The sequence below is a fragment of the Clytia hemisphaerica genome, unplaced genomic scaffold (genome assembly GCF_902728285.1).
Source record: "Clytia hemisphaerica strain Z4C2 unplaced genomic scaffold, Clytia hemisphaerica genome assembly, whole genome shotgun sequence".
NCBI lineage: Eukaryota > Metazoa > Cnidaria > Hydrozoa > Leptothecata > Clytiidae > Clytia > Clytia hemisphaerica.
In genome coordinates, this window is record NW_027103892.1 from 47383 (window position 1) to 69771 (window position 22389).

A 22389-nucleotide genomic window follows, 5' to 3' on the forward strand; every position below is an offset into this window, starting at 1 on the left:
TCCAGGGGGTACAGGACAAAATATATGGATATCCAGGGGATACAGGACAAAATATATGGATATCCAGGGGATACAGGACAAAATGTATGGATATACAAGGGGTACAGGACAAAATATATGGATATCCAGGGGGTGGAGGACAAAATGTGTGGACATTCTCGACCCTTCTATCCACTTGGACATCCAGGAAATCCAGCGGTCTTTATTTTTGGCCAGACATCCAGAGGGCTGTGGAACTTGAAAAATGGATATCCTCAACAGGGGGGAGGGGTATGGAAGAATTCTGGAAAGGCCCATTACACTGATGAGTTTGCTTTCTTTTTGAATGTTTGAAAATATGCAATAAAACATGATGATCTCATTCTAATGGTAGTGTAGTTCTATCAAGTACACCTGCACAATCTGTCTTCACCAGGAGGAGCAGTAGATTCACAACTAAAAGCTTCAACATTGATGAAACCTTTACATTGATCAGGAGATACCAAAGGTTCTGCGTCTATATGCCAAAAACTAGCACCATCGTGAGTTACATCAATCTTGTTATTGTTGCAAATCTTTCCAGCTTTGTAGAAAGGATAGATGGAATTGGCAGTGAAGGTTGGTTGACAGGTTCGGCCGATTTTCGTACACTTCATTGTACAGCTGATCAAAACAGAGAGAATGAAGTGCGAGTCTTTGTCTGAAAAGAAAATAGTATTGTTTAGAATTTAGATTCAATAATGGCTGCTCCCAAAATGGTCAAATTAAGAACATCTTCAGATCATATTTTTATATTAATAATTTAAAATTCAAAAAGTTAAGAACATTCGAAGGCTTTGAAAATATAGGATGTTCTTATAAAAACGTGTACCTAACCATAGATTGCACTCCCTTCTCTTTATAGAGGGATTTCAATTTGTAGCAGGAGGGGGGGGGGGGGGGTACCAAGATTTGCCAAGAAAAATTGAAGGCGATGGGAATGTAGGGTGGGATCAAATAAGAAGCCAGGGTTGGAGATTTTTGGTCAATTTTATCACATACAAATGGCTACAGTATGTTTTAAAGTAAAAATATGTACCAACAAAGCACAAAAATGTACATCATGCTAAAAACACACTAGCTATATTTTTTAGCGCATAGAGCGAGTTCAGATTTTCTGTAAAAAAGGGGGATAAGGTTTCATTACAAAAGGGGGGGGGGGAATTTAACTTTGGGGGGGGGCGGGGTGAATTTAACTTGGGGGGGGGGGGCTCACCCTTTCTACAAACTATCACAGTTTATTTTAGCTGGGGAAAAATTCAGTTCATTAAAACCGAAAACTGTGTCAACATCCTTTGGAAAAGTCATCTTAGAGGTTCGAGTTGATCAAGTTTGACTCAAGTCCAATAGTTGAAAGATTAATGTGCTTTGGTAATATAAGACATACAAATTAGAAATTATTTTCATTGTACGGCGATGATAGTCAAACAATACCCACTACTTACAGTAAGGATGATTATCAATCAATGTAAGCAATCTATAATTCATAGATTCATCATAATCACTTCCATTGACATAAAACAGGTGATCAGCACTTAATGTGTTGACGTTATGGCATCTCCAAAGAAAATTACCATTAATCACTTGGAAGATGGCAATTGGTCTGTTGGGATCAGCTTCTTTGCATGTTTCGTCTAAGATCACCTTTGGATCTGTTTTAAGAAATGATGGAACAGCTTGGTTCAGAATGTACTATATCTGTTTGGAGTTTATTTTCGGTATTGCAACCACAATTGGGCTATTCCAGAAAAAATTTGTATCCCCGATGTTGAGGAATATCAATCGCCATTGTATTTTGGTCCGTTATTTTAAAGGCCTTAAATTCACACAGCTCTTTCAAAATTAAGCAAATTAGTATGACCATTATATATACAAAAATTGGTGTACGAAGAACCAAGTTAACATACATGGTGTGCAAGAAGAACGGAATATCAAAGATGATTAAAGTAAAATCATTGTTTCTACCACTAGTTCCACCCTATATTTAGGAAGATAAACAAACATCAACCTTGATCTAGTTTTGGAAATTCAGGAGCTTGTTTCTTACACATGTAATGGAACATTGTGTCTTAAGGCCGGTTTCCACTTGCGCGCGCTGTGATCGTACTTTTTGACTTCAATCTTTTTTGCTTGGAAAAAAGATTACGTCATAAAAATGTAGCGCGCGCTGGAAAAAAAAGTTGAACACATTTTAACTTTTTTCAACCGTTACGTCAGATCGCGCCAATGGAGTTGCTTCATTTTTCTTTTGACCAATAGCGTGGAAGCTTTGCTCGAAAATACGCGATTGAAGCGCGTGCAAGTGGAGAGCGGCCTTTACACGGTGGTAGATGTGGCGAGAATTGATTCTCTTTTCAATTTTTAACACACGTACACGTCACAAAGAATATTTTGAAAAGAACAATGAAAATGTAGATTTTAGTAGACTGTAGATTTAGAACCCCATGAGGGGTCTGAATTTTCAAATGTATTACCTAGAGGGGGGGGGGGGGTTCCTACCTAAGAGGGGGACTAGTAACTATGAAACTTCACCTATGATAACTGAACAATTTCCACCAATATGATATTGGTCTACACAACTCATCGTCTTTGCTTTAAATGTTCTTGTTGCTTTAAACTAGAAGGTAGAAAGCATATGAAATACATCAGAAGCCAGTCTCTTTCATATTTTTAGACGGATAAAAAAATTCACTCCATTAAGAATTAGTGAATAAGAACTTAAAAGCCTGGGCGGCTACCAGAGACCCTTTTTTCGGAAAACCGCCCAAAACCGCTAAAAATCAATTTTTTTGAAATTTTCCATTTTGAATAGCTTTCTAGTGATGTGATATCTTTTTTAAATCAGTTTTTCATGCTGATTCCGAATCTGAAATTCATTTTGTCATAGCCGTCACTCTTGGCCTGGTATAGGAGGCTGTTTTTTTACTAAAATCTTCGAATCCAAGGAAAATTTATAATTCGAAAATGTTTGAATTTGAATGAACTTTGAATGAAAAATATAACGATAACAACTTGTTTTAGATCAGATTTTCATGCTGATTTCGAATTTCAAATCAGTTTTTGCATATCTCCTACCTATGGCCTGCTACGGGGTCGGCTACATGAGGTTCCTTATTCAGAAAATATTGCAGAAAATGTGAAAAGATCGATATTATTGAAAGGATATTTCTAAGCTTTTAGTTCTTCTGTGGCTTTTTGACACTTGGCTAATGTTATACATTCATCGTCATAGGGTGTCTTGAGTATTTTATCTTTATCCAATGAGCTAACCCTTTGTCTGCTATGAATTTATCTGCTCAACTAGTCATGAAGCAAAATTCAACCTGCTTAGAATCTCGTTTAAAATATCTTGAGCTAGTGAAATCCTTTCAAATACAATGATTCCCTAAATCAATTGAACATTGAAAAGTTGATAATTGTTTGTAAGAAGCCTTAATCATTTAAGGGGTGAGTTAAAATTAAAATCACTTGGTTATACAGATAGCTGATATATGGAATTTTTCAAATAATTTTAATTCAAACAAGTCATATAAGAACAGGTTTATAGTGAATCTATTGAAAGATACCAATGTTTAAGAAATATAACCTATTCCTAAAAAGTAACTTCCAAACAAATGATGGACCAATATGAAAGCATTTACATGGTTATCTCCCTGGAAAGGAGGGGCGATTTACTACTTAGAAGTTCACAAGATAATTTAATTTCTCAAAACTTTTTTCTAATTAACTTCTCAAAGAACCCTTGTTTGAACAGATAGTCATATTTTGTGGAAGTCCTTAATAATTGACACCAATAATATTGTAATTAAATCAACAGCTTAAGGTCTGGTTTATTTGTAAAAAGCATTACCCTTACTTCTTCAAATCTATTCAAGCAAGTATTTAAGGGATGGATAAAACAATAGTGCCTTTCGATTGGTTCAATAAACAACTATTCGAATGTGGGATTTTTAGATTCTATCTATTTGGTATAATAAGGTCTATATATCCCTATGATTTTCATTGTAACTTAACCTTTCAAACAATGATATACGGCTTGTTAAAGCCAATATCAACTTTTGAATGTCCAAAAATTTTCAAATAATAAATTTTCCTTGGATTCGAAGATTTTAGTAAAAAAACAGCCTCCTATACCAGGCCAAGGGTGACGGCTATGACAAAATGAATTTCAGATTCGTAATCAGCATGAAAAACTGATTTAAAAAAGATATCACATCACTAGAAAGCTATTCATAAATATGGAAAATTTCAAAAAAATTACTTTTAGCGGTTTTTGGCGGTTTTCCGAAAAAAGGGTCTCCGGTAGCCGCCCAGGGGTAAGAGATATAGAAAAACGGATTTCAAATTCGGAATCAGCATGAAAAATTAATTTAAAAAAGATGGTTAAACTCATAATTTTGGACCCCCCCTAGCTATATTATTGCATTTGTTATTTTTAGTCATATATGGTGATTTTGATATAAAATTTATCTACGGTAGGAAACTGAGAAAATGGATAAGATACCACAATAACTCTTCAATTGCATGAAAAAAGAAGTATCAGTTTAGGGCTACTCAAACCCTTATCTGACAACAGATGTTGAAATTTTCTTCCGATACGCTAAAGCTCTGGATGTCGGAAAATTATCAACATCTGGAAAGTTTAGATTAGTTACACCAGGCTGCGTCAAGGATTTCGCAGTCCTGTCGGGCCCAATGAAGTCATTTTCAGGCAAGTGTACAAGGGCCCAACTGGGGATGTTGCACGTTAATGGCCGACTATCACACCCATAAAACGACAAATTGGCCTACAGACTGAAATAATTTACCTTTTGCATTTTTCTTGGGACGTATAAATCTATTCCATCGTCTTCATCAAATATCATCATTTGTTTGCTTTCTTCGTACAAAATACATGCTTCGACCAGGGGTAAATACCCCACCACATCACATTCGTGTACACTACACATCAACAAACATTGAACAAGCGAGATGCTCCCTTTTGCAATCTTCCCCATCTTCAAGTGAAATTGCAACTGTTCTGTTTTCTCATACAGCTCACTGCAATCAGAATCTTTGTTTAGAAACAACAGAAGAATCGTGAACCACTTCAGCACCATTTGAATATGCATCTTCGTCATTTAAAAGCTCTTTTAAATGATGTTTTCTTGATGTTTTCCCTATCAATTATCGGAAGAAATGTTTAAAATTTTCTCAACTAATGATAAGACAGAAACAAAAAAAAATCAATTTTTTTCTACTATATTCTTCGCGTTACATTTTTCTAATTGCATCAAAATTCAACGACTTCGAAAAGTTGATCCCCCGTAAAATCGAAGTCGCTACACGCTTGCTAGGCCTATAGATTTAGAACGCCACGGGTAAGAATATCATTTATTCGATGTTTCTATACAGATCATGGATGTGATGTTGGTATTGAGGCGTTACTCTTTTTAGAGAGTCTTTGCCCAATAGACAGAATATCGAGTAACGCTTTCAGCTCTAGTTTAGACGGCCCACTTTTCGCCCTGCCTATTCTAATTGTGAATTAAAGTGGGCAGATTGTTGGCTGTCTAAAGTCAATGCATTGCCCTTTTTTGACGTCAATGCAATGTCTTCTTTCAATCTTTTCCGAGCAAAGATTTTAACTGCCAACTTTGTGCCCACTTTTAGCCTACTCAAACAATTAGAATAGGCAGGGCATAAAGTCGGCCGTCTAAAATAGAGCTCAGAATTTTTGTGTGAAAATTGCGAGCCTCATTCCGCGAATTTTTTTTCGAACCATGGTTAAAAAAACAAATGAAAGTTTGCGTGTAGTTTTCTTCTTAAATAAGTAAAATCTGTGTATCAAAACCGACGCAATATTCCCTTTTAATAAACAGGTGTAACTACATGATAAACGCTCCTCTTTTCGTTGAAGAGATAACCAAAGGCTAAAAGGCAATATCATTTTGGATCTTTCTATTCACTCTAATTAATCGATCGAGAATAAAATCGTCCTAGTTTTTAGCAAAAACAATACCATTCGTTATATTGAGATTCGTTTATTGAGGTTTTGACGATTTAAAAACAGATAAAAACAAATTATTTTTACAATATAACTTTTAATATAATATATAATATGATATATTCCAAATTGATTTGCCATTGTATAATCATTGTAATTTTGCTTGTTTTTTTTTCTCGGGAAAAGGCACCTGCCGGCGATTAATTCCGATTTAACGCACACAACATGTCATTTTTACACCACTAGAATTTTGAGCTGAAAACAGTATACTTTAAGATTGTACACAATAATATAAAATTATGATATACATCTATATAATAATACCGTAAATCAAAAAATCAATCGTAAATTATTGTGAAGCTCTTCTCCCCCAACAAAAAATGATACTAAAGATACCCTAATCCAAGGTCAAAATCACAAATTTTCAAGCATCGGAAGTCTTGACTTTTAATGTTTCGACACTAACAGCCACCAAATCCCGGGCAAACCCTGCATTTTGACTTGATACAGGTCTTTCTGAAAAAATTTTCAGGGTGCAAGGTCTACAAAACGTTTCGTGCACAAGATCTAAAACACAGACTCAAATTCACGCTTCTTGTAACGCGACTTGATAAATAATTTGCTTATATTTACCGCGGACTTTCAGCCAGTAAAATAAATCTAATGACAATAAAGAAAGATACGGAAAAAAGCCTCCGTAGGCATACCCTGTGAGTACATGTTTCGCAAGGGTGTTGCACCGCCCCTGGAGAAGGCTTAGTTGTAAACCCAAGGTGATAGTGAAGTACTTGGTATTAGCGACTGAGTACGTACATGGATTAGGAAAACAGCATTACTCTAAACACATTTCCCCAGTCATCATCTAAATTATACGATAAAAGAAGAATTATCAGTAGGAATAAATTATACTTTTCCAATGGATTTCAAGGACATAAAATATGATTTATTATTTCAACCAGAGCTGATTACATAACTTTTTATCGGAGAATGAAGTTATTTTCAACGGCTGAGCTTGCCATTTTAAGAAGCGTTGTTCTTCATTGAAGTTAATGAAATAGTGGAAAGTCGTCTTTGATGTCTTGGACTGCTAGTATCTAATAATATCTCTTTCCATCATTGATCTTCCAATAGAATTCTTTTCTTTTGGTTGTGAGGAACTGCCGTGCCAGAAAATCAACTATACAGTTCGTGTGTCTACGCAACCTGGCTCATAATTGTTGTTATGATCGTTGTCAGAAAACAAAGACACACCCAAGATATAAACTTTGATAGGATTAATTATTGTACCCCATCAAACACATCTGCAGACCCTTTGTTCATGTGAACCTGACGGACTGCTACAACTGAATGTTTGAATATTAATAAAACCCTGGCACTGGCCAGTTGACGACGTTATGGGGTCTTTACCGGAACGCCAAAAACTTGTTCCGCCTGATGATTTATCTATCTCGTGATGGTGACAGCTTTTTCCGGTCAGGTGGAAAGGATAAATGGAATTGGCCGTTTCGGTTGGCTTACATGTTTTCTGTATTTCTGTGCACTTGTTATCGCAACTCTTGGATGCTCTGCTCATTTCGAATTGTGCTCCTTTATCTGAAAGTAATATTAAAACGAACTGTTTTAATTGATTTGAAAAATTGTCATCAATTCATAATTCCTGGGGGGAGGGGTGCTGAATCGTAATATAAGACCGATGACCCTGTTTGAGGTACTCCCACCCGTGTACTTATACTGCGACGGTGGCCGAATGTTTTTTCTTCGATGGTGGCGGGAGTCTCCCTCGGAACGATGATTCGACTTATCAGAAATAGATTGGCAGATATATTCATAAAATAACGAAAGGTAGAAAGAAAAATGGTGCCTTTAATGCACCGCAGTACCTAAAAGACGGGCGTTAATGTAGTCAAAATGAAGTAAATAAGCAAGATAAGGAGACTTTTCCTTTGACAGCTAAAATACACTCTTTTTATTTTACGAGAACAGTGAGGCTCAAAATAGGAACAATTTGAGAACAATGCTGAGTCTGGAATTATTCAATTTCATGCTTTTTAAGGGTCAATGTACTAAAAATTGGGTATAAAGCCTAAAATACCTTAATTTTCACCCTACAAATACGAGCAGGGTAAAAACAATTTGAGGCTCAAAGTACCAATAAAATAAGAACAACCGAGCCTCGTCAAAATACAGACAGCTAAAATACTTTCAAAGTTGATAAACGGAGGGTCGTACTGTCTGGAGAGGAGGTTGTTGCAGCAAAAAATGATCGATAGATAAAGAAAGGAGACCCATTTATTAGGTAGCTAAGAGTAGAGCGAAGAGTCGGTTCATCGTTGTTGAAAGGACCTTTGCTGATAGAGAAAGAGAAACCTTTGCGATTAAAAGGTGCAGAAAACTCACAATATGGATGGTTATCTATCCACGTTTTCAACTTGTTGTGCATCGATTCATCATAATCACTTCCACTGATGTAAAACAGGTGATCAGCACTCAATGTGTTAACGTTATGACATCTCCAAAGAAAATTTCCACCAATCGCTTGAAAGATGGCAATTGGTCTGTTGATGTCAGCTTCTTTGCATCTTTCGTCTAAACCTTGCTTCAGGTCTACGAGAAAAAGAAAAATACCGTATATTTTTTCCTTTGACATCTGGTGTCTTGAATATTGTAACTGCTAAATGTTATAGAGTTTTTGAAGCTTGGGTATAACACTGAGCTTTATAAACCCTAGGGAAAGTCTATATGTAGGCAATATATATAACAAACCTTTGTTGTCTTGACAGGTGGGACCAGTTTTGTACGGATCAGTACAAATCAATGGCCATGCAATTGTTGTTGTTGGTGTAGGGGTTGTCGTCGTCGTGGTCGTCGGTGTTGTAGAAATTGTCGTGCTCGTTGTCGTCGGTGTTGTAGAAGTTGATGTGCTCGTTGTTGTGGTCGCGGTCTTCGGTGTTGCGGGCTGTTCAACATTTGTTATTGGGTGACTTTCAGCGTATTCCTGTAAGGTGGAAAAAAATGCTTGAGAAGAGTCGTACTATTGGAATAATGACGTCACTGTATTCTTAATTCCCACTGGTGGTTTAATGATGATAGGAGCCCTCCCCATGGGAAATGGGTCCCACTTCTTATGAAGAGGGAATTCCCTCTCAGACGGAGTCAAGAGTGGTGAGCACCACACAATTACACCTGATAGTTTACTTAGAGGGTTATTCCCCGATTTATGGTGTGGTTAACCTACTTTTTTTATGACGTGATGGAAAACCATCAATGACGAATGTGTAACAAACATCCAAAGAGTGCACAATACAGTTGTAGTGCTTCATAAATATGTATTTTTCAAAAATCAAAATGTTAAAACATGTTGTTGGCATTGAAATGTTTTTAACATTTATATTTTTTTGGAAAATACATATTTATGAAGCACTAGACGTGATGGAAAACCGAAAAAAAGTAAACCATCAAAAGTTTTTTAGAATCAAAAGTTTTTATGATAATGGTTACTTGTTGATTTTTTCTTGGGACGTATAAATCAATGCCATCGTCTTCATCAACTATCATCATTTGTGTGCTTTCTTCGTACAAAATACATGCTCCAGTAACTGGCGAATATCCTGCCATGTCACACTCGTATTTTCTCCTGCTACACGTCAACAAGCATTGAACAAGAGATCTGCTTCTCTTTCTCATACCTATTGATTCCTCTACAAACCAAATTCTCTTATCTGTCTTTTGATAAAATTGTTTGCAACCATCAACTGCTCTATCCAAGACCAGGGACAATATGACAACGATGAGTAGAAGCGTTTGTCGTTGCATTTTGTCTTCGTAAAGTCTTGTTCGATTCCAAAGAATTCAATTTTGGAGATTTAGAATTATAGCACCATTGTTATCCAATGAATCAGAGTTATATTTTCTTCATGTGTTTGTAAATTGTATCTTGAATTAAAAGAAAATAATTTTCATGCGATTTTCTTTGAATTTTTTTGAATTTGACAGAGAGCAACCAGTGAGTAACTTCAAAAATGATGCGAACTCTGCTTTGAACAATCTCTTGATTGAGCTTGATATTACTTTCAATTTTTGGTTTTGCTTACAGAAATATTACTTTTGTGAAATATAACTTGACTTTTAGGGGAAAAAGCAATTTAACTAGTAATATAACACTACTGAATTGTTTTTACTTGTCTTCAAATTTCTATTGAAACTGGACGCCTCTTTTTCAAAGAGAAGTAATTACTTTAATCATGACTGAAAGTAAAATTTTTCCTTTAAATATATTGATTATCGGAAATATTTTTATGGAATTTTAATCATCTTAGATAGCTGTTGAGATCTATTTTATCATTTTGTTACACGAAAACTGGGTCAATAATGAGAAGTAAGGCCAGACGAAATTAAATATATTGTTCTACGGGCCCGACCACTCTGAAAAAACATTATGATAATATTGAATTTGCAAAGCTGGAGTATGGATTTGAAGTTTTTAACAAAAATTTTTAACTGGTTTTAACAGGTTGAAAAAGTGTTAATCCCAGAACTTAGACCAATCTAAAATATTACAATGGCAATTGTGCGAAAATTGATCATTGATAAAGAGGAAAAATTCTACTTCTTCAAAACACCACAAACTTTATAAACCTTGACCCTCCGATCCTACATTTTAAGAATTTATCTTTATTGTTTGTACTGACCGGCCCATATTTTTCTGATGGTCAAATCGTTGAACAACGAATTAAATTTGTGTCGCCCTATGAACTAATATCCATATGTTTGACTCTTTTTTGTGATTACTTTTTAGGATGATCTTGACTTACCCATAAAAGTTGTTCGTGGATATTTGGGTAGGTGTACAATGATAAATTTTCACTTCAATCATTACCCTCGTTTCACTTCCTCATGCATTAGTTTTCAATTTCTCCTCTGCTCATTAATTTGGTTTATTTAAAGAAATCCTAAAAATCTCTCTAAAACCATGTTTGGATGTAACGATTCCGTTTCGCTATGAAACAAAATGAAGCCATTCTATTGGTCAGAAGTGACGTAAAACTTGAATTTAACCAATAGAATGGCTTCATTTCGCTTCTGCTTTGTCAACATTATTAATGCACCTGCTTCGTGAATAAGCCAATCTTTCTTTTTCTTCTTTTTAGGTAAATTGGTCTTGTCCATCCCATGGAAGAATCTTTACACTGAATCAACTGTTGTCGATATTCAAGATCTCCACCTTGTCGCTAAACCTAATTTTGGTATGTTTTGGTGTTTTTCTATTTTCTGCGGGTTTAAATTTTCGTGAAATAAGATGGCTTACCCGATTGGTTTAAATTCTTTTCTGGCATACCCCAATATACAAACTTTTTCTAACAATTTGAGTAACGAAATTAGTCATTGCCTTTTGGTTAATTTAAAAGTAGCACAATAACCCTTTGGTTTGAATGATAGCCTCACTTGTTTCAGACATCAAATACAATGAAGAACGCGAAGAAAAATCAAAACATGACAAGAAACAACAACAGATACACAATATCGAAGAAGCGAGGCAAAGAGAAGAAGACAAAAAGAAAGGTACATAGGCTATATTTCATAATTGATCGCTAATTTGTCGTGATATATAGAGTCAGTGACATTCTTTTACGTTAGGCGAGACCAATTTGATTAGTTGTTTTACGGACCCGACCGACCCTCTTTTTTAGGTGGCTTGGCCTGTAAAACAACAAATGAAATTGGCCTCGCCTTATGCTTTTTCAATGTTTTAATCTTTCATTCATTTTCATCATAAGGCGCCAAGAAAGAGGAGAGTGACGGTTTTGCTGAGAAACTTGCAACAAATGTCATAAAAAATCTACAGGTAAAAAATACATACATATTTCAATGTGTCAAGGTTTTCAAAGTCAAAGTCGCTCGTGGTCAGCTTTTTACTGCCTATCCCGCCTCGACTAAAACCAATTTATCTTCAGAGAATGATCAGAAATGGAATGATAAACTTTTGAACGAATGTGTCTTTTCTTTGCGTCTTATAAAAACTATGTCTTCATACTACTTTAATTACAGAAGAAAACGTTCGATTTCCGTAAGGGACCACCTTTACAGATTCGAACGTTTGCTTCCAAAGTGGCGGGAATTACGTAACTTAACAAAACATGATACAGCTATATTCTGTAATAAAACCGTTTTCGATCGAAAAATTCCCAAAAACATGAGTCTAATAAACGAATCAAGAAGAAGAAGATGAGGATTCGCTTTTTACTTTATTCTCGTTTCCAGGTTACGATCAAGAACATACATGTTCGCTATGAAGACTCAGTAAGATTATTCTCTCTTTAAAATAAAAAGAAATGTTTCTCTTCAATCGACTCAATGTGAAATACGACTCTTCCTTAGTTTTCATTGATTTTACTTTTTTATAACTGGCGAAGTTTGATTAAACTCTAAATTCGTCTAAATGCCTAACGAGAATATCAATACTTTTATTACTTTCCACTGTTTAATTCCCAATCTTTTTTTTATAGATCAGTGATGTGAATGGACCCTTTTCAGTCGGTCTTACAATGGAAAGTTTAACAGCACAAGTAGGTGGCCAGACAATTTCATTTCCCTCGTTTAAGTCTGATTTTCTCTTGACTTGACTTGAGTTAACAAAATTTACAAAAAGGTGATCCAACAATTTATGTAATATTTCCATGATCCCACCAATTTCTTTATCTCTCCTTAATTCTAAAAGATTCGTTTTGTTCAGGGAGAATTTCTTTAAAAATGCTTATAAAAAGTTCAACAATTTTCTTGCTTTAACAGAATACCTGTTCACCTTCTACCTACAACTGTTGGAATTTCTAAGCTATTAAAAAAAGAAAAATTTGTTGTAATAATATTGGCTTTGAGGCTTGTTAGACCTTTTTCAAAAGAAGTCATGATTAGGACTGCAAATGATTACGTCTTTTCTATTGACTTTTTACTTCTTTTCGACAACAACTCACATATAAATTATTTATACAAACTTGTGTGTTTTAAGTTGTAATGCAAAAACAACTTCAACTTCATTCAGTCAAGTCTCTCTAATTCGAACCTCTATTATTCGAATCTCTCTGTAATTCGAACTAAAGTATTTAGTCCCCTCTGCTGAAAAGATGTTTTAATTACTCTCTGTAATTCGAATCTTTCCCTAATTCGAAGAAAACTTTTGACCCTTAAAGATCGAATTATAGAGAGTCATCTCTATTACGTTAAATACCTTTGAGGAACTTGTCTCTGTTGATGATGAATAAATGATGATTTTTTCTTCCTTTTCCAGACCACAGATGAAGATTTTGTTCCAAAGATTATCAAAGAATCTGTCTCATTAATTCATAAGGTATTTATAATCACTTTCTTTTTTTTTGCTGTTTTTTTTTTGCAAGGGGATAAGATTTAACCCTTTTTCAGTACGATTGTTAAGGAAAATGCAAGATTTATAACCATAATTTGTCTAGTTCACCTTTCAAAGAAAAGCTACCCTTTATCAGCGCAATTGTCCAGGAAAAATGGCAGATTTACAACTAAAAGTCAGGGAAACTTATTAGGGAGACTGCTTGCTACCCTGTCAAAAAGGCATGATAATACTTTTAAAAGTTTTTTCTTCGACCATCTACCATATATATTGCTTACTATCCAAAAGATCGCCCAACAATTCAATCAAATCGATTGGTTGAATCTCAAAATTATGATGTAATTAAGCTAAAGCAACCAATCAGTGCTCAAAGGGATTTGATTGGTCGAGTGGACTTTTGGATAGTCACCCGTAAGGACATCTACATCTAGTTTGGAAGATCCTTGATATCAAGTTGTTTTTTTTCAGATGGTGAAATTAGACAATTTGGCTTTATATTGGAATCCAGGAGACGAACTGATTGATCCTTCACTTGATACCAAGCAATGGTTGGTGAGTCATCACATACAAAACTTTTATTTACCCTGGACCAAGTTATATCCACCATCTTTGATTTGAGTTTTATAAAAAGTGGCACCCTAGTCGATGTGAGCCAATTAATTATTCAATGAAATTTTCATTTTAAATATTTTTCACCCTTATTGAGTAGTGCTACCATTAGGATATCACTTTTGCTTGACCAGAAGCGATAAACTTTGTCTGGGGTATATATAAAGGTTAGTGCCCAGAAAAATTAAGTTCGCCATTAGGTTACCTCCTTTGGAGAAGTACTTATTTGTTGTTGTTGATGATGCTGATAATGACACCCGTCTCACAGACCCGCGGGACCCCAGCCCCACTGGAAAGTTTGGTAAAAAATTTGTCCCCGGTGGATGATTTCATCCCTACTCGAAATTAAATGTTTAAAAATTGCACATCAAACCATCCCCGTTGAATTTTTTAACTTTGGAACAATAGAAATTCTATCTTCTTTGGTATTTCAATAGGAATTTTTGTCCCCACTGTGGAAAAAAGTTCCAGCGGGGCTACGAAACCATCAGTTATCAGTTATTGTGGGTTTTATAGGTTACTAAAAAAACTAAACTAAAGTTTTTCTGTTTTATTTTTCAGGAAGTTTCAACGAAGCAAATTTCAACACACCAATCGAAGCCAGAGAAAACGAAATATAGTAAGATTAATTTGCTGCATAGCAGTTCAGATTTAAAATAGTTTTTTCTAATTTCGAATGTAATTTCATTCTCACAATTGAATGCATTTTAGTTTGCATGTTTGCATGCTTGTTTTTAAGCCTGAAATTATGTATTATTTCTTTAGTTTTGAGTCCCATGGTTGCAACGAAGAAATTGAAGCTGAACACCAAACCAGGTTCCAACCTTGACATCCCAAAGGTAAGCTTATCGTGTGAAATACATGAAATAGAGAATGCTTGTCAAAATTGGACTGTTCCATTGGTTCCATAAAATTTCCACACACGGGGGTGGACAAACTTTTTCAAAGTAAAAAATGTTCTTGAAAATGGCAAATTTGCAAAGAAAACCGTTGGAAAAAATTCTTTCCGTGTCTTAAAGTGAGGATGGACGAACTAAAATCAGCCGTACCCCCTGGAAAATGAAAAAAAAACAACACTTCTTTAGACTCCCTGGAAATTCTTCTTGGATTAATCCCTGGAAATGTTTGTCCACTATCCTCTAAGGTTATAAAATGGAATGGCCCATTAAGATAATCTGTAGCAACTTGACATTCTCCGACTGTTAAAGGAAAAGCCTAATCAAGCAAGCTCGACACTCGCTTATGCTTCTTACTTGTTGAAATATTGAAATAAATATGGGTACAAAATTTATTAAAGGGTAAATTCCAAAAGACAAAAGGGGCAAAAAGCGAGACTGTAGAGACACAGTAGGTGATGATTGAGGTTGACAAAAGAGATTAGCATTGCCTCTCAGTGACTCATTTTCTGATATACCTTTTATCGATAAATCTTCATAGAAGGCATGAAACTTGAAGTAGTATACTTTTTGTTAACTTCAAAATTTTGAAATAAATTGATTATTTTTTTTAGATGTTTTTGAACTTGGTTTTGGAAGAACTTGGTATCATCGTGGCAAGAAGTCAATATCATGGCGTGGTGCAACTGATTGAATCATTTGAACGAATGAATAGGAACCAACCTTTTCGTAAATACAGACCACATACCTCCGTTCTTGGGAACGAAAGTATTTGGTAAGTGTCCGGATCTGTTTGCTTTTTCAAAATCAAGTAGGTGATTCAGCGAACGCAGTCGAGGGTGACCCGAAGGCCCCCTTTGGATTGCCATCTATCCGAAAGTAGAGGGCGCTTTTCTTTCTCCCTCGATTGCTCTCCTTACCCTGACCCCGGGGGGGGGGGGGTCACTGGGTTTGCGGACTGACGGTATGTGCGGGCCAAAAATTGGCTTTTATAATTGCACCCTTACAGTGCAGCAAAAATCAGTGAAAATCATACCCTTCGAGTGCATTTTCCCCCAAATTTTCGATCCCTTTCGTGCAAAAATTGGTCAAAATTCTAGCATTTTTGGTCAAAATATCTAGATTTTTCAAGAATTTTCTGAAATTTCTACCCTTACAGTGCATCTCTAGTTTTTCCGACCCGTACAGTGCATTTTAAACATATTGGAAAAGGTACCCTTAGGACCCGCCCATACCCGTCGGTCCTTTTGCCCAGCTGCCCCCCCCCCCCCCCCGGGCCCTGACCCTTCTCCTTTTGATTCTGAGCATCAAACAGCTTAGTATCTAAGTCTTTAATTACTCGGCCATGGATTGAACCCACGATCTTATGCACCGTAGCTAAATACAGTACCTTTGCACTATGGTTGGTGACTAAACTGACCATGCATTCTAGTGTATAGTGGTTTTGTGATTTCAGGTGGAAGTACTGCATGTCCAGCATACTGGAGGTGGATGTCAAAAGACGATCTCAAATGTGGAGTTGGAAGCATATTCAAAAACATCGGTAATGATCACACTCGCTGCACTTTTTACACGCTTTTCGAAAACATCCAGTAATCTCGGGTAATAATGATCAAACCCATGCTCACTGTGTTTTTTACACGCTCTTCAAAAAACCTTCTAGTAATCTCAGTTGGTCTTCATTTTTTGACAATTTATGTTAAAATGATCTTAACGTGTTCTTGTTTTTACTTTTTTTGTGCTATTTATTTGGCCTGGGTACATAAAAGGAGCCTAAAATTGACATTCCATTATTTTCTAAGCATCAGATTGAACTATAATTTGTTCTTCGATATTACCAGGTATTATATGCTGGAAAACCCAGTTTTAATTTCTAAAATTATTCTTGACGAGAAAGAGAATGTAACGGTGATGACCTTATTTTGTTTTTCTAGAGTTCTTTGCAAAGCTTACAAAGTGAAGTACAAGGAAAAATTGAAACAGAAAAATCCGTCCAAACAAATTCTCACTGAACTAGAGGTAAAACATTAACAGTCTCGTATTATTAATCGATTTGTTTCGCTCTGGTATAAGTAAGTCTGCGACCGCAGTCGGAGGCGACCCGAAGGCTCTTTTTTCTATAGCTATCTACCCAAAGGTAGGGGAGGGCGCCACACTCTCCCTTGATTGCTCCATTTACCCTTGAACCTTCTCTTAATTGCTGAACATCAAGCAGAGAGGCATCAAGTACCATCGGAGATCTTTGCTATGACCCGGCTGGGGGTTGAACCCACAACCTTGCGCACCGTAGCTGGATGCTCTACCACTGTACTATGGTCGCTACGTTTCGCTTTTAATTGAGGCATCAGGAAAATTTCTACCGAACCAACTTATGAAAGAAACCTACGTGTTTATATGAAGCCAATCGAATCGACTTTACATCACCCCATTTATTTTTTATTTTGTTAGAGCATGGAGGACGAGTTGAATATTGCAAGCATCACCATTTTTCGACAGCTTGCTGCTACAGAGGCATTACTACTTATTTTATTTTCAAAAAAAATGAACATGAATAGCCTCTAAATATATTCTTAAAATAGTCCGACCGATGTAAGCATAAAAGCGAATTTATGTATATGTGTTTTTCATACCGGTTATACAGGCTTTTCCTGTACCACTCCTTAACGACTGATCTATAGTTAGTCTTTAAATGAATTTTTTCACACAAGTTCCTTGTTATATGAGGTAAAATTCGATAGAAAGATTTTTTGATAACGAGACTCATTATGCTTATTTTTAGGCAGATATAAAAAATGTTCTCAATTCAAAGCATGAAAAAGTCAGCAATGCCAACTTTGACTTTCCCTTATTTTTCAGGTTTTAACGGAACAAAAGAAGAAAGGCTCCAAAGGAAGTTTCTTCAGTTTCTTCTCCAGATCAAAAGAACCAGAAAAGTCTGCTGCTAATAAAATTGGAGGTAAAAATTGATATATATATATAAATATGTAGCCAACAATTTAATTTGATTTGACAATATATTTCGAAAACTGTGTTTCATTTTCAAGTCTAAGAAAGAAGAAAAAAGTATGTAAAAATATATAGAAATCTATATAATATTTGTTGTAACAAACACATCATATCAAACATACATCTTACCCTTACAATTTCAAAGCATAACTGAAAAAAAAATTCCTATTTCACGTCAAATCAATCACAAGCGCCTTGCTCTTGTATTCGTTTTTAGTGTTTAACGACGGTTTAATTTCTTTTATCTTGATAGCCTCTAGGGTCATTAACTCAGCCTCTACGGAACGCATAGATGAATCAACAATGGAAACGTCATCTATTGTTAGAGTTTTATTGCATCTACTAAAATGTGATCCAACGGGACTTGAGACATAGCGATGTTCTTTGAAACGACTTAGTAAATGTCGCATCGTCTGACCGACATAGCTCGCGTTACAGCGAGGACAACAAATTTGGTAAACTACGAAGCTTCTCATCTCTTTCTCAATAGTGGGCTTTAAGGGCAATAAACATGATCTCAGTTTTCTCGTTGTAAACACAATGATGCAGGGCGCATTACATTTTCGTAGAGCATTCGAAAACTTTTCACTTATTTTGCCTCGATACTCAACGTAAACTTTCATCTTTTCAACGCGGTCGACTTCATCTTCAGACTCCTTTTCCTCTGGATGATCTATTTTCCTGATTGTTTTTTGGGATCAAAGGTTCAAAAAAACGATTTTGGATACTGGTTCTTAATCAACAAAACTCGCGCTCTCTGTAACGAAGTTAAAAAGTTTTCTCTTGTGCTACAAGAACGGTAAATACGATGCACTAAACCAATAACATTAGAGCGCTTGTACCTCATAGGAGATAAGGCATAATAGTTCATCATTAGTCCAGTATTAGTTGGTTTATTGTACCAAGTTGACGTTAAGCAGCAATTTGAACGGGTTATCTTCATGTCAAGAAAAGGAATAGAACATTCTTTTTCCTCCTCAAGAGTAAATTTCAGTTCATTTTTGATGCCATTGATCTCGACTAACTTTGATTGGATATTCTCTTTCTTTATCTCGCGTAAAATATCATCCATATAACGATTATAAATTTTAGCATCTCCTCGAATTTGGTCATCGTATTGACTCAACCATGCATTTGCCAAGAGTGGGGCAGGAGGGCTACCCATGGCAAGGCCATCAATCTGACGGTAGTAGCCATCACTCGTTAACATTAAAACATCTTGACTACAAATAGTTAAGAGTTCTTTGAAAGTTTCTTGGTCAACCGGTGGTTTCTTAAATCTACCCGAATATAAAAGATTTGTAGACACGTCGATAGCCTCGAGAACAGGGACATTGGTGTAAAGTGATACGATATCAAAACTCACGAGGACTTCTCCTTCATCCAGGGTAATGTCTTTGAGGCTGTCAGATATCTCTTTCGAAGAGGTATTGATGTTACATTCGGGCACTATGGTAAGCCAGTCGGAAACTTTCTTGGCAATTTTGTGGTAAGCAGATCCTGGCATTGATAGAATTGGGCGTAAGGGTAAATTAGTTTTGTGTACCTTCCCAAGGCCATATAAACGAGGAGCTTGACTTCCAATGGGTTTTAAATCAGAGAACAATTTCTGACTAATCTTTCCTTCAGCTAGCAATCGATTCAGTAGAGCTACTACTTTCTCCTCTTCCTTGAAGACAGGGTGCTTTGCATTCTTGCGCTCTGGTGACCATTTCTTGAATTGCGGTAACCGGACAATATCGCGAATTTTATCATTGTAAGTCGAAACTTTCATCAAGCAAATACCAACTCCTTTGTCAAACGGTACTGCTATGAGTCCTTTATCTTTCAGGTACTTTCTCGTCATTTGAATATTGCGTTTAGTTTTTTGCTTCTTACAATTTTTCACATAAGTTAAAGTTTTGACGTTTATGTCAGTCATTAACTGGTCATCAACCTCGTTATCTTTACAAAACGATAAAAAACCATCAATTTCTGCAAGGAACTTTGATTGATTGAACTTTTCAAGGACATCATTACGAGGACCAAGTTGAAGTGTCTCGATAACATATTTCGGAGGGTCGTCATCAAGCTCAAAACAAAATATAGAGTTTTTGACATTGAATAGTGGTCGATCTTGATCTGTTGAAAGTCGTGAGAGCTTTTTATTCAGTTTCTTTGTTTGCTTTCTACGGGCAAGAATAATGTCGAGTCGACTGTATGTAACAACAGATGGAAAGTATTTTTCACACATCTCCTGCTTCAAAATATCCCTTTTACCAGCAAGTTTCTCTTCCAAAATCAAACCATCTTTACCAGCTTTTACAATCTCCTTTTTCAACAGTTTGATTTGAAACTCATGAACAGCCTTGTTGTCAAAACAACCATTGTTTGGAATTCGAAACTTTAGAAATTTAGGGATAATTTGTGATCTCAAACATTGATTCAGGAACTGCAAACGAAGTTTGTTATTATCCACTTTACGTAATGATGCGCGGTAGTGGAGGAAATATTTCCAACAACTCATACGTTCGCAGGAACGTTGAAACAATCTGAACGGTAACAGCATTGTGGCAAAATAGTTTATATAAATATGTAGCCAACAATTTAATTTGATTTGACAATATATTTCGAAAACTGTGTTTCATTTTCAAGTCTAAGAAAGAAGAAAAAAATATGTAAAAATATATAGAAATCTATATAATATTGATAGGTCTATACATTTCTCTTTCGTTTTAATGCAAGCGAGTAAACCCTTAGGATCCGTAGTATCTTCCGTGGGACGCAACCGCATGTTATTGGTTCATGTTGATGCAAAATACAACGCGTTTTTGTTTGTTTTGGCGGAACAACCAGGTCACATTCACAATGCCCCTTAAAAGCAGAGCAAGGTGTATACAGAATGGATGATCTGTTACGAGATTAGTTTAACCTGATTTAATCTTCTTTTTCCCATGGTCATTTCCAAACCACGCCGTTGGATGTTTTTCATTAGCGAGTTTATGTAATCGAGAAAAATCGAAGGAGACGGTATAAAGCAAAGTTGACATGTCCCCAAAATCGCCGTCCACACGGTGAAAACACCAAAATACCGTTGTCTGTTTAGGTAAACAAAGGCGATATGGAGCCGTACATCAACTATTGACTTTGTTTGCGTCGAACTTCCTGTAATCATCAAAATAGATTTTCCAAAACATTTGGACTATCAAAATTATTGGGAAGGTACTTTAATTGTTTAGATTTAATGGGTGATGACCAGGAGAAGGAAATGCAGAAATTGTATGACGCAATCGGTTATACTGAAAATGAAGTCATCACTCCCTTCCCTAAAGAGGTACTTTTATTACATCACGCTTTTAAAATAATTTTTCAGTAGTTGCGACTCTTTTGGTCGTGGAACAATTTGGGCCATAAAAATTGTATCACTAATTGGCTCAAATTGACTTCCCTACGCCCTGTGGCTTCTCTCCCGATTAAGGTCTTTTGTTTCCGCCATAGCCGTAATCCTAATAATTTTTAGTACAAGAAAAACTCGCACAGTTTTGCCCGAATTTAACGGTTAATTGACATTTCTTGATATGCGTAAGTCATTTTTATAACGGAAACATCCGACAAGAGCAGGGATTTGACCACTGTCTGTTACTTAAAAAAAGAAACACGGTTGTCCAAAAACCCGGCTTTTTCGGGTGTTTCCATTAGAAATTTGATGTCATGTTATCTTACAAATATCAAGAATTCCCTGGAAATCTTTGTACTAATTGATCTCATTCTGTGTGTTTCAGTACGTGGCGATGTCAGTGGAATCGATTCTCCAGAAATTATTCATCAGCCTCATCGATGACACAGATAAGTAAGCATCAACTGACTCAATTCAATTAGTTTGATCATATTGTCAGTTGTAGGCAGACCCGAAGGCTCCTCTTTTGATAGCTATCTACCCGAACGTAGGGGATTGCGCCATCCTTGATTCCTCTTCAATTAAGCAGAGATGCATTATTCACCAATTTTGTACTAAATCCAAGTACACAGTCCTTGATATGACCCGGTCAGGGATTAAACCCACCACCTTGTGTACCATAGCCAAATGCTACCTTTGCACTACGGTTGCTACTTTGATGATACACTCCGACGATTTTTTGTTTCAATGCTCCTAAAACTCGGGCAGACTTTTTACTGTTAAGGGGAAATAGTCAAGTTTTAATTCATAATACCTTAATTCCATCAATTTTCGAGCAGCTCGTAAAATAGATCATTCGCGCATCCTTTAATTTTTGGGCATCTTGCAGATTCTGAAGTATTTTTTGAGTGTTTTGACGATTTAAAGTGAGTTTTACCCACTTTAAGTGTGTATTCAAACTAGATTTTACATCCCAGAGGCATATTTATCATGAATCTAGGTCCCATTTTATTAAAAAAGCCTTCAGATGAGATTTCTACACGTTCAGAACGATCACTAATTCGTGCATCTTTTTATTTTCGCGCGGGCAAGTGCGCGAAAATTAATAAATTAATGGAATTTTAATGTATACATTTTTGTC

At 35.9% G+C, this 22389-nt stretch overlaps 3 protein-coding genes across 3 annotated transcripts in view; 1 reads left to right on the top strand and 2 right to left on the bottom strand.

Annotated features, from left to right (window-relative positions):
* Positions 1-22389, top strand: part of LOC136808687 (intermembrane lipid transfer protein VPS13A-like) — an 87595-nt gene that overhangs the window by 2442 nt on the left and 62764 nt on the right. Inside the window, exons 3-19 of the mRNA XM_067065229.1 lie at positions 10800-10842; positions 11152-11247; positions 11456-11563; positions 11779-11846; positions 12263-12301; positions 12508-12567; positions 13287-13346; positions 13830-13913; positions 14532-14589; positions 14736-14809; positions 15481-15641; positions 16323-16409; positions 16801-16885; positions 17315-17377; positions 17723-17822; positions 21091-21185; positions 21634-21701. Coding sequence (XP_066921330.1) covers positions 10800-10842; positions 11152-11247; positions 11456-11563; positions 11779-11846; positions 12263-12301; positions 12508-12567; positions 13287-13346; positions 13830-13913; positions 14532-14589; positions 14736-14809; positions 15481-15641; positions 16323-16409; positions 16801-16885; positions 17315-17377; positions 17723-17822; positions 21091-21185; positions 21634-21701 — 1349 coding nt within the window. The remainder of the gene's footprint in view (positions 1-10799; positions 10843-11151; positions 11248-11455; positions 11564-11778; positions 11847-12262; positions 12302-12507; positions 12568-13286; positions 13347-13829; positions 13914-14531; positions 14590-14735; positions 14810-15480; positions 15642-16322; positions 16410-16800; positions 16886-17314; positions 17378-17722; positions 17823-21090; positions 21186-21633; positions 21702-22389) is intronic.
* LOC136808690 (uncharacterized) lies at positions 308-5176 on the bottom strand. The gene is made up of 4 exons (XM_067065231.1): positions 4827-5176; positions 2551-2635; positions 1464-1670; positions 308-679 (listed from the first exon to the last, which is right to left on the bottom strand). Exons 1-4 carry the CDS (start codon positions 5136-5138, stop codon positions 384-386), a joined length of 900 nt encoding a protein of 299 aa, XP_066921332.1. The 5' UTR covers positions 5139-5176; the 3' UTR covers positions 308-383.
* LOC136808689 (uncharacterized) lies at positions 7200-9910 on the bottom strand. The gene is made up of 4 exons (XM_067065230.1): positions 9503-9910; positions 8768-8999; positions 8402-8608; positions 7200-7597 (listed from the first exon to the last, which is right to left on the bottom strand). The coding sequence occupies exons 1-4, from the start codon at positions 9815-9817 to the stop codon at positions 7296-7298; spliced, it is 1056 nt and encodes a 351-aa protein (XP_066921331.1). The 5' UTR covers positions 9818-9910; the 3' UTR covers positions 7200-7295.

Excerpts from the sequence above, each read along its gene's own strand:
- LOC136808690 (XM_067065231.1), bottom strand. The coding sequence starts at position 5,138 with ATGACGAAGATGCATATTCAAATGGTGCTGAAGTGGTTCACGATTCTT. Across the intron at positions 2,636-4,826 it reads TCCCAAGAAAAATGCAAAAG|TTTAAAGCAACAAGAACATT; the intron begins GTAAATTATTTC and ends TCTACCTTCTAG. Across the intron at positions 1,671-2,550 it reads AAATTGTTCAGTTATCATAG|ATCCAAAGGTGATCTTAGAC; the intron begins GTGAAGTTTCAT and ends TTCTTAAAACAG.
- LOC136808689 (XM_067065230.1), bottom strand. The coding sequence starts at position 9,817 with ATGCAACGACAAACGCTTCTACTCATCGTTGTCATATTGTCCCTGGTC. Across the intron at positions 9,000-9,502 it reads TCCCAAGAAAAAATCAACAA|GAATACGCTGAAAGTCACCC; the intron begins GTAACCATTATC and ends TCCACCTTACAG. Across the intron at positions 7,598-8,401 it reads GATAGATAACCATCCATATT|ATAAAGGAGCACAATTCGAA; the intron begins GTGAGTTTTCTG and ends TATTACTTTCAG.